This window comes from Falco punctatus (genome assembly GCF_963210335.1).
Source record: "Falco punctatus genome assembly, chromosome: 8".
Lineage (NCBI taxonomy): Eukaryota > Metazoa > Chordata > Aves > Falconiformes > Falconidae > Falco > Falco punctatus.
Window position 1 is genome coordinate 43,736,371 of NC_137588.1, and position 12,131 is coordinate 43,748,501.

The 12,131-nt window shown below is 37.7% G+C and overlaps 1 protein-coding gene across 19 annotated transcripts in view; it reads right to left on the reverse strand.

Annotated features, from left to right (window-relative positions):
• BAZ2B (bromodomain adjacent to zinc finger domain 2B) overlaps window positions 1-12,131 on the reverse strand; it is a 157,869-nt gene that overhangs the window by 61,173 nt on the left and 84,565 nt on the right. For 18 of the 19 annotated variants that reach the window (XM_080398660.1, XM_080398650.1, XM_080398649.1 and 15 more), the window contains 4 exons: window positions 11,826-11,987; window positions 10,111-10,304; window positions 2,213-2,419; window positions 1,156-1,554 (listed from right to left, as the gene is read on the reverse strand). In XM_080398660.1, coding sequence (XP_080254786.1) covers window positions 1,156-1,554; window positions 2,213-2,419; window positions 10,111-10,304; window positions 11,826-11,987 — 962 coding nt within the window. Of the gene's footprint in view, window positions 1-1,155; window positions 1,555-2,212; window positions 2,420-4,777; window positions 4,911-10,110; window positions 10,305-11,825; window positions 11,988-12,131 lie in introns of those variants that run through there. The other variant, XM_080398654.1, reaches the window with a different exon arrangement.

Here is a 12,131-nt window from a genome sequence, read left to right on the forward strand (position 1 = left end):
CACTTTTTTGTGTGTGTGTGTGTGCGTGTAAATATATATACACACACATATATACCTATCAAGCCTCAACACTTTAAAATGCTCGATTTTTATTCTCTTCTAATCTAACTGAATTGAAATCATGAACATTCTCCACTAGTCATGACAATCACCATTAACAAAATAAACTGAGAATCTAGAAAGAATTGTTCTGAACTACAGAACTGCTAAGATAGACACATGTAAACATTCCGCAGATTCCTAACCAGGAAAAAGGAAAATCAAGATTTATTGCGATGGCCATACTGAGTTTTAATAGCTGTCAGTGCACCAATATCCTTCTGTCTTTAAATAGCAAAAAAAAATCCAAGATTAAATCTAACTTTTTTAAAAAAAAAAAAACCAAGCTTTCAACTATTTTGTTGAAACCAATTATTAAACAAGGTAATTTTAATTACTTTGACTTAAAACTATCTGACTTAACACAAAGCAAAGCCATGCTTACATACTGGATAGGGAAAGTATTAAATCAGAGTACTGACTCAAACTAGGAACAGCACAGAGAAAATATCCAAAACAATTAACCCATGAGTACTTTTCTTGTTTTGATGTTGATTTTAGCTGCTCATCTTCCTTAAGAAATGCATGACAAAATCCTTTGCTTTCTCTGTACCCATGATCCTCACCACTACAGTGATTGCTTTCAGCTGAGCTGTAAAGTTCCACTGTGTGATGAGCATGAAACTCAAGTTTGGCACGATGTGACAGTAAGTTGTGTATACGATCACACTGTGTATACATTAGGGCATGCATACATGAACTGCCAAATACATGACTCTTCTCCAAGATGAAGTTATGGCGTAGTTCAGAGCACTTGTAATGCAGAGTGGATCAACTCCAAAATTAAAGCATATTATTTGCTGCTCTTTAAAAAAACAGCAACAGCAACAAAAATACCCCAAAAGAACAACCACCACAGTTCTACCCACAAAATTTGTGTTAATTTACATAACTCAGAAATCTGCATCAACCCTAAGAACATGATAAAAAAACCATGATATGAAAATAAATATACACATAATTTTTAAAAAAATCGTATTATAGCAGAATGTTGCATCTCATTAAGCAGTCAACGCAGGTTACAAATGATCAAAAAACCAGTCATTTTTCACTCACCCGTTTTGATCTTACATCGCTGGTCAAAGAGATAGATTCTTCAGAGGTATTTTTATTCCCTGCTTTGAGTAGATCAGGGGAAGGAACTATGAGTTTTAAATAGGCTTCCTTTTTGGCTTGATGTACCAAAGACAAAGGTTTCACATTGGGAACCAATCCTGTAGACTGTATTACACTTGTGTGTTTGTTCACAGATTCCTCCTTTGCCTGAGAGCTTTGGAAAATAAACGGAAGCTGCTGTGACAAAACCTGAGGCTGCTTCTGCTGGGACTGGAATGATGAGTGAGTCTGGGAATCAGACACAAGAGGTATCTGCTGGTGTGGTCTTTTTTCTTGGGACTTTTCATGTGGTTTTTGTCCATCACTTTTTGTATCTGTTACACCACTATGCATTAGCACCTGCAAAATATATATTTTCAACCGTTCACATGAGATCAATTAAAGATTTTTTTAAAAAAAAAGTACATCATCAGTCCCCGTGAAACAATTATACTATTCTTGACAGAGGATGAGCAATAGTAATTTTTAAATCAGTCTTGCCATATATTGTTTAGGGATTTTTTTCCACATATAGTTTCAGCACATGAAAACAACATTTAGTAGAGGAGGAGTACTAAACCATGGTTGGTTTTAAATGTATTTTTGACTGTAAACTTAAAAGGATACCCAAGATTCCAATTTTGTTCTTCTATTGGCTCCCAGGAAAAGTAGTAACTCTACTAGGAAAAAAGCAACTGCCAAAGCAACATCCATAGAAAGATATACTTCCAATATGCTATCAGCACACAACACTTTATTTCTTTCGATTTCCCGCTTTATAACAAGTCTACTGACTGTTAAACTCCTAGCCCATAAAGAACAACACCACACACATAAGCATGCACACAAAGGAAGCAAAAAGAAAACCCAGAAAACCCTGAAGCAAAACCAAAAGGAGTATTCTTAGCATTCATTAATGTGCAGTTAAATAACCGCTCGCTAGTACGAACGTGAACAGGTCAATTTGTCACAAATGACTTTCAGTGATAAGACTGAGCAGAAGAGCAAGGTGTCATACCTTGTTCTTGTTTTTGCAATGTGCTTCATTTTCAGAATCAGATTCATCATCTTCACTCTCTTCAGCACTCTGGTCCTCCTCCTCTTCTTCATCCTCCTCTAGATCATCAGAGTCACTACTGCTTATGCCTTCACTTGAGGTGTCTGAAGAGGAGCCTGAATCACTGTCGCTGTTACTAGAGCTTTCCACCGCTTTTTTTCTGGGCTTCTACCAGGAAGATGAACGCTCTATTAATAGTTCAGCTTTAATCTGTTATATCTTATTACTATGCGTATCTTTAAAACAAAAAAACAGTGAGACTTTGGAGTAAAGCTGCAATCCCTGAACACAAGTGCCTGCCTTTGCAGAAGACTGAAGAGAAAAAAAAGTGCTGCACAAGATGATGAAAATGAAAAACTGGTCACAAGGTTCTACTAAAGTATTTTTCTGACAACACACACTGACAGAACAGTTGGCATCACTGTATTTCCAAGCAATATATTAAATTTTACACCTAGAAAAATTGGCCTGAATTCAAGGTCTTGCAAACCTCAACAGAATTTATTGCTTCCAAAAAAATTTAAAACAAAAAGCTTTATTGCAAACTAACATAGAAAGAACAATACATATTAGATTCATCAATATGTTTCAGCGATACATCCATTTAACTGTGTTACTGAACTTGAGTTTCACAGTATGCACTGTTCAGCAATCTAAGGTTTTGAGGACTGAAAAGAATATGTTCATCACATTGCTTCTGAAATTTGCTTCTGAAAAATGGACCAAAATCTGCTGAAATACTCTGCCAACTATATTACATTTAAATTCTTGGAAAGAACAAATTTGCAGACCAGAATGGGAAAGTAAAAGCAGCAACACACAAGAATGTAGAAACAGAAGGTGTAAAAAACACAGGAATTCCAAAATGTTTATACGGCAAGATCAGGTTTTAAAGCGCAATGGATGAGGAGAGTTAGCTTTTTGGTGAGTTAACTAAAACTCATGTGTGTATTTCACAACCATGTCTGAAGGAGGTACACATGGACTCAAGCTGTGAGACAGACATGAAAGTATGTATTACTACATTAAAGCGTATTTAAGCATTGAAGAGTTCACAGAATCATGTTCGAAGGGAGAGCAACGTGAAACAAGATTACAGGTGCCAGGCAGCAGCAGCAAAGTGTTCTGTGGCATCTAAACAGGGCACGTGGAGTGCCTGAGGGAACTCTAAGGTTAGAATTAGACCAAGGGAAGAGAGGTAGACAGCAAATGTAGGTGACTGGAGGGCAAAGCGGCAGCAATCCTAAATAAAAATGCTGACAGAATCAACAGAGAAAAACTGCTTTAAAAAAAAAAGTTTTCTTAGCAAACCTTTCCCAAAAAGTTGCCTATTTTTTTATGGTAGGTGTATCATGAAACAAGAAGCTAAGAAGCGCGAGCAATTTTATGTCAAAGATCCTTGTCTTATGAAGAAGAAATTCACTTAAATTAGTGGGAGAACATGACAAACTTTCTTCTAAGCGGGTGTACTGGTTTGGGCTGGGATAGAGTTTAATTTTTCCTCATAGTAGCTGCTGTGGTGCTGGGTCTGGAACCTGTGGCCAAAGCAGCGCTGATGGCAGAGGGGTGTGTGAGTTACCGCTGAGCAGCACTTGCGCAGTGTCACAGCCGTTCTGCCCCTCGCCCTGCCCTGCCAGCCAGCCGGCGGGGGGCACGAGGGGTTGGGGGGGGCACAGCCGGGACAGCTGACCCCGGCTGACCCAAGGGATATTCCAGACCACATGACTTCACGCTCAGCAGCCGAAAGGAGGAGGAAGGGGGATGTTCAGAGTTAAGTCATTTGTCTTCTCCAGCCCCCTTTCCCGGAAGTGGCTGCACTCCTGCCTGCCGGTGGGAAGCAGTGAGTGAATTCCTTCCTTTGCTTTGCCTGTGTGCGTGCAACTTTTGCCTTCTCCATTAAACTGCCTTTCTCTCAGTTCGAGAGTTTTCACGCTTTTACCCTTCAATTCTGTCCTCAAACCACTGTGGGGACAGCGAGCGAGCTGCTGCACAGGACTGAGCTGCCCACAGCAATGGGATTCCATTTACTTTGTAAAATAGCTATGAAACACGTAAGCAGTAGGTAGATTAAGTTTCATCTGTTTGTCAATTGGCTGGTATCTCTATTTTAAAAACTATGTTCTCTTTATTGATTCCTGTGATGAACACAGTATACTTTCTATCATCACACCTTCTGCATACTGTCACATGCATTGCTTCACTGTTGGGAAATCTTAAGAACGTTAAGTGTATTTATTTGGATTTATTTTTTCACTGCTCAATTCAGAAAGGTGTCAGTTAATACTGCACAGCAGGGACAACAATCTGAATGAATGCAGAGACTTAAAAAAAATTGATCTAAATAAAACTGTGCCAGTCTATGGTATATCCTGTATGTTTCATTGCTGGTACCCTTTACATCATATATTTAAGTATCTTCCTGTCTACTATTTGGCACAGATGCAGAATTTCTTCATGAAGGTCAAGATCAAAGGACAAGGCCATGATCTGAAGCAGTAAAAGTAACAATGCCTCCTGGAATCACACCTCTAGAATCCTGTTCTGGGTTTTCCCCTTCATGGTTCTCCATTTTTCTCTGTACGTGCAAAGGGAAACACCTAAAACACTGCAACAATACTAAAGTCAGAAATATCCACTTTATTCACAATGCTGATGAAATACATATTCATAGCATCAGCTTCCCAAGAGATGCATGTAGCAGTCTGAAAAAAAAAAAGCGTATGTCATGTGCTTACTTAACTGACAGTAATTACCTCCACTCATGAACACTGTAAAACTTTTGCTGTCCATCTACCTTTACAAAATGTGTTAGCTGCTGTATCTTACAAATCTATCTTTTCATACTGCAGACAAAAACACAAGAAAACTACCATACCAAGAAAGAAATCAGGCACATTCTCATGAAAAAGGAGGTGGCAAGTGCCAAGCAACATCCAACACTAAGTCTGACTCACAAAGAATTACCTCGAGTAAGAAAAGGGACAGCTAATTTTGACATGAAATTTAGGGTGACTTGTAAGCAATCAAATGCTTCAGAACACATCAGGCACTTAACTACACCGTGAAATGCAAACACTTCCCAGGCAGTTTTAACTTCACAAATAAACAGAATCTTTTGACATGGATAAAACCAATAAAAGCAGTTGAATTAGCAGGATTCCACAAGAACGGATGAGAAATTAGTAGCTTAGAGAAAATGTAACGATAGGGGAAATTTAAACTCGTGCATTTAGTGGCTATAAAAGGATTAATCTTGATGGAGAAGTTTTTATCAAATCCAGCATAAAAGGTAAAGCAGCGGGGGCAGGGGGAAGGCAGGGGCCGCCAGTAAAATGCATAAAGAAGAAATAATTCAAATTATGTAAGCCAGAAGGACAAAAACATAACTGTAAAGAAAAATCTCTCTGTAAAAACATTTAGAACAACAAAAAAACAACTTGCAAGAAATTCTAAAAGCTTGCTGACACAAAAGAAAATAGCCAAGAAAGAGAAGGAAAAGTACAAACCAAAAAGTACTGGTTTACTTCATTTGAAATATACTAGAAAGAAAGAAAAAAAAAAAAGAGAGAGAGCATTAGACTTCCAAAGATATATGTAAGACCAGGCAGATATTTATAAAACAATATAGTATTTAGAAAAAGACAATAAAAGACTCTTCAAGAAATACAGGCTATTAAATAAATTATGAAGTTATATTAAAGAGCAAATTTCACTTCAACTAGGCCACGATATAGTCACAGAAGTTGATGCAAGAGTGGGTTCAATTATAATAAATTACATATTTTATTTTGGTTCACTAACTTCAGCAAATCTGCTGGATGGTTATGCTAGTTGAAAATGTCCATTGTTCAGAAATCAATAATCTAGACCGAACACGAGAACCAAGAAAAGTAGCCTGACCTTAATGACACAATGGTATAGTATCATGAAAAGGTGACTAAAGTGGTAGTTTAGAAACATTTCAGTCATGATTTCAAACCATTGAGTTTTATAAAGGAAATACCATGGTAATTGCCAAGAAGAGATATTAAAAGTAAAGGATGTGACTACAGTTCATAACCAAGTGTCCTGATGCTAATTCTGGAATCCAGGTAAGTAGAAGCTCCTGATACAAGATCTTGGGAGGGGATTCCTACCTCACCAGGTGCCCTTAATGGTAGAGGGCTTTCTCTAAGCCAAATGAGACTCAAGTTCACCCATTATGCCTTCTGTCCCAGGAGACTGTTGCTTTATGTTTGTGGCTTAACCCCAGCCAGAAACTAAGTACCCCCTGAGGGATGGGGAGGAGAATTGGAAAAGGATGTAAAACTCAAGGGTTGAGATAAGGACAGTTTAATAATTAAAATAACATAGGAGAAAAAAAAACCAAAACAGTAATAACAACAACAATAATGAAAAGGAAGGAGAAGGAGAGAAGAATAAAATCCAAAGGGAAGGAAGAGAAAAGCCCTAGGTGATGCACAATACAATTGCTTACCACCCACTGGCCCGTGACCAGCCAGTCCCCCAGCAGCGATTGGCAGGCCCTGGCCAGTTCCCAGTTCCCCCCACTTTACCGAGCATGATGCTCCATGATATGGAATAGCTCTTGGGCTAGCCGGGGTCAGCTGTCCTGGCTCTGCTCCCTCCCGGCTTCTACTGCCCCTCCTCACTGGCAGAGCATGGGAAACAAAGTCCTTGGCAGAGTAAGCATGACTTAGGAACAACTAAAACATCAGTGTGTTACCAACACTGTTCTCACGTCAAATCCAAAACACGGCACTGCACCAGCAACTAAGAGGAAAATTAATTCTGTCCCAGCTGAAAACAAGACACTTTACCAACCTAAAATCCTGCTGACCTTCCTCATCCTAGAAGTTCACTATAACAATATTCACCAATTAACACAGAGGCAGCTTTATATTTTTTTTGTGAGGCTGAAGCAGCACATTCAGACTATTTATAAAGTGTATCTGGCTTATTCAGTTTTATCTTGGCCACAAACAGGGCAGGCTTAAAAGAAGACAACTAAAGCATGCTGAAGTTACCAACACAGCGAGCAACACAGCAAAGGTAAAAGGTAATGCGGTCACCAAATTTTTGTATGCAAGAAGTAATGGACAGTATCTCAGATCATCATGATGACATCTGTCTTCAATACAGCATCATTATGCACAACAGATATAACATGATATGCTGCAAATAGACAGTGAAGAGTGAGGATACGGCACAACTTTAAGCTCGTGTTTCACACAGATTCCAGTTCATCATTGTCTGGTACGTAGAGCCCTCTGAATGATCAAGTAAGACACCCTAGACAAAAGGAACTGGATGAGAACTTCTAATAACTACAGCTTTGAAGATAAGATGCTTCTGTCAACTCAGAAGTTGTTTTTCACACACTACAGGCAAAAGAACTTACAAAATACAACTTACTATCAGACTGTCCTGTAGGATTCCCTAAGATGTTAGGACAATGGAACTAGAATTCAGCCAGGAAAAAAACACTGCACAGCAAGTAACTCTTTAGATTTTCTGCTGCAAAAACACCTTGCTATAAGCTTTGCCTTTTCATTAAAACTAAGTATTATTTTAAATACCAACCTCGAAAGAAATTTACAACTGAAGATTGAAGAAGTCAGCAGATGAATACTAAAAAAAAAACCTAACACCCTAAAGAAAGGAACATTCAGAACTAAAATGTTTTAAAATAAACTGTGCTTTTTTAGAAAAAGACACAAGTGTTGTTACACTTTGAAATTTAAAAGTGTAACATCACTTGTACAAAGCCCAGCACAAAATACTCCACCTACCTACTGGCCCTGCTTATTCCTCTGCCTTCAATTCCAGTTAAGACTTCATTCTAACATACTGAAATCAAAATACTGATTTTTATTTTTTTGTTGAATCAGATCTCGTTGATCTTTTCCTCATGTTGGACTTCTCATTTAGAGTATTCTGTGTATTTTACTGGAAAAGCTTGTCCAAATCATTACATTGACAAATACCAATTACCTCAAAAAGTTTTGGAGGAAAAGAAGTTAAGAGTAAACATTAAAGGTCAGTGTATCAAGTAAGACCAGGAACAATAAACTCCACTTCAGTAGTAGAAAAATTACTAGAAAAACTTAAGAAGCACAACTGTTGACATCCTGAAATTTATCTGCATTAGACAATTCCAATGTTAAGATACAAAATTAAACAAATTCAAGAAAGGAGGTACACTAATTTATTGAGCACACAGTTTTACAACAAACAGTATTTAGCAAATTCAAAGTGAAGTGTGAAATCAGCACCCACATAAAAGGAAAATGTATCAAGGATACAGAATTTATACTTAAAGACAAATGGTAATACAAAGGAGAAAATAACAATGCTCACAAACATCCTGAATGAAATTTGAAAATAAAGCAGAAAGGTGAATTTTTGAGTGATACTCATATTAACAAGTAGCTAGCTTAACCAGCTCAGCTCTTCTGAAAAGACAAAGAGCCAAAAAGTGAACAGAAAAGAGTCTGTTCATTTATTTACAATACAAACTTTTGGGAAGGTATTTTTGGGACATATTAAAAGTAGTAATTTCTCTGGTATTCTGTGTAACTGCAGTAATAGTCAGAAACACAGAGGCATTACCTGGAAAAAGCTTTACCTCTGCACCACAGAAACAAAGCTTATGTTTTGCACATAGATATCCAAGATAAAAGCAGAATTTTAGAAAGGGAAGAGCCATTTCTTGTATTTAACCCTGAAAAAAAGAAGTCTTAAGATTTTCCAAACACCTGTATCTACCTTAATACCTTCATCAGAAGCTGTCAATTGTTGAACACATGAAGAACGTTTTGAGGGGAAATGTTTTTTAATATGTTAATACTTTCCCTAATGTCAATATATTAAACGTATCACTACACAAATAGAAGTTAACCATTTTAGTGCTAACAGCTATTTTGATGCAGATACATGCAAACACCAACTGTCCTCTGAAAAATGCCAACCTCTCCCCTAAGAACGCTCGGATTTGGGACCTGAATGTAATGAGATAACAGAAAGAGAAAGAAAGCAATAGGCCCAATTCACTCACAAAACAAAAATAAAAAATATATATCAAGAAATAAAAGTATTTTAGCCTAGATGGCTGCCGGTAGGGAATGACTCCCTCATCTTCAGTTCTGACAGTAATCCATTTCCCAGTATCCCACTTCCTGTGCTTTGAATAGTTTTGATTCCAAGATTAGCAAAGTTCTTAAGGCCTGCTTGGGTCAATATATAAGGAGGTTTGCTAACTCACTGAGACTACTCATGTTTTTTTACATTAGATGGCCGTCTTAAATTTTTGGCTGAATCACTGCTGTTAATAATATTTCATTTTTCTGATAAACAGGAAATTACTCCCTGAAAAGCATCTTCCTATAAATGTCTAAAAATGTCATTTTGTTTCTTACATTTTTTATATTTTAAGTTACAAGAAAACATAATTAAACAGATATAATAGGTTACTTACTGTTATTATTATGAAAATATTTATACTTTTACATAGTAGTATCAAATAGTAGTGTTAGAATAATATATTCATTTTCATAATTATATAAATTAAGTAAAAATATGTTATTGCATACAGATATTATCTAGTGGAATTACTGCTAAATGTAGCTTTTGACTCATAAACATGTCAAAAAACAAACAAAAAATAATTTTTTAAAAAAGACACCCCAATACAAAAAAAACAACAACAGAGACAACAAGTGTACAGATCTTGCTCTAATAAATATGAAAAACCCAAAACATTTTCTACTGGGAGAGAACACTTAAGAATGCTGCTGTGCACCATCAGAAAATGTCAATTTTTTTGTCTGAATCTTAAAAGGTTTTTTCTGTATATTTACCTTATCTTTGATTTTGTCAGCTCTGGTGTCCAAAAGCTGAACTTTGTTTTGCTCCTGGCTGTATTTACGGCCTCCTGCTCCTGAGGTTATAGCTTTCACTTGTCCTGCTGATGTTGCAACGCTAGTGGATAGTACAGATGTGCTGATACCAGATACTGCAGTGGTACTGTTCCCATTCAGTGATCCATTTATACCTTAAGATGACAGATTTACAAAGTGTCACTTAAAAATTCTGAATTAGCAGATACTTTAAGATTTTCCAGTCACACTAACCTAGCTTGAATAAACACATAACAAGACACTAGACTACTCACAGGTTACTCCCAACATATACTAAAATTTGCATCCAAGAGTCACTTTGATTTGCTCATGGAATTATTTTAACTAGAACATCCAGAGCACCCATGATTCAAAGGACAAACATATTCAATGCTGTAAAGAGCGAAATAAGAAATAAAAAATAAACCTGAAATCATCTATTTTTAAGTCCAAACTATCCTTGAGTTTAGTCAGGGGCAAAAAAAGATGATTTTAAAGAAAGAAGACAAAAATACATATTCAAGTAAGTACCTCACAGAATAATTTGCTTACAATTTTAAAAGTATTAATCAGCTCCAAAGAAAACCACACTAAGCTCAAAGTATTTTATGAGTTTTGCAATTTGAAGTAACATCCACATTCAAGCTTGCTTACTTATCTGTCAAGATGACTTGTTTTCTAAGAAAATACCCCTAATCACACAAACTCACTACTCTGCAAAGCCAGGATTATCACCACATTGATTCTGAAACACACACCAGGTCCTAAAACCTACCAAAAGTGTAAGAAAACAGTTTGGTTAGTACGTCATGGAATCACAGACCAGAATATCCCGAGCTGGAAGGGATCCACCAGGATCCCGAGTCAGGTCCTGACGCCACACAGGACAGACAACTCAGTCAGGAAACCATAGATCTAAAAGCATCATCCAAATGCTCCTTGAACACAGACAGGCTTGTGGCCATGACCGCTTCCCTGGTGAGCGAGCTCACCCTCTCAGTGAACAACATTCTCCTCATAGCCAACACGAACTTCCCCTGAAGCAGCTCTAAGTCATGCCCTCAAGTCCTGGCACCAACACCAGGGGAGAGAGCAGCACCTCCCTCCCAGTGCCCGCCCCCCCCCCCCCCAGGAAGCCATCAGCAGCACTGAGGTTATTGAACAAACCTGAGATCAAACGTAAAACAAATGCGCCTCCCATCTTCAAAAGGCATGCAATGCTACTACCTAAAATAATGTCCTGCAATGCAAGAAAGTGTTCTAATGTCACTGGGCTACTTTCATTGGGATCCTGTGGCAGCAGCCATCCCTGCCATGACCCCCCAACGAGCTACTACCCGATGCTTCCCATACACACAGGATTCACTATGGAGTGTTCACTGTAGAAGTACAAGGCCTCCTAAATCAAACCACAAGCTTTAAAAGGAAACTTTTCCCTACTACTCAGTCCCAGACAAACTATCTAAGGAAAAAGTAGATATACTAAGAAAATTAGTAGGAATACTTAGTAATTGAAAGCCCATACTTGCGTGTCTCATGCCTGGCTTGATAAAAATCAATTTTTATAGAACTGTTCGGGAACGGGAAGAACAATGAGAGGTAAAGCTCAAATTCCACACCTTTCTGCATGTGCTGAAGTTCAGTCTGATTATTCCCTTTACAACTTTAGCCATTACCTTTTTCTGTACTACTCCGAATATTTTTTCCTGTAGCTCTGGAGTGGAATGAAGCAGAATCATGATTCTGTGCAGGAGGTGCAAACAGTGGTGGAATTCCCAAGAGTGGTGGGAAAAAAGCTGCCCCAGGACGAGAGTGTGTGTCCGCTGCTCGCCACCATTCTGCTCCACAAAGGAAATAAAACCAAACTTTAGTAGTTCAAATAATATATTTAAGTATTTCTGTAAGCATGTTGTTGTACGTAATCTGGAGCAGGTTTACTAAATCTGGGAGTAAGAAGAAAACAAAACACTTAGGAACTCCTT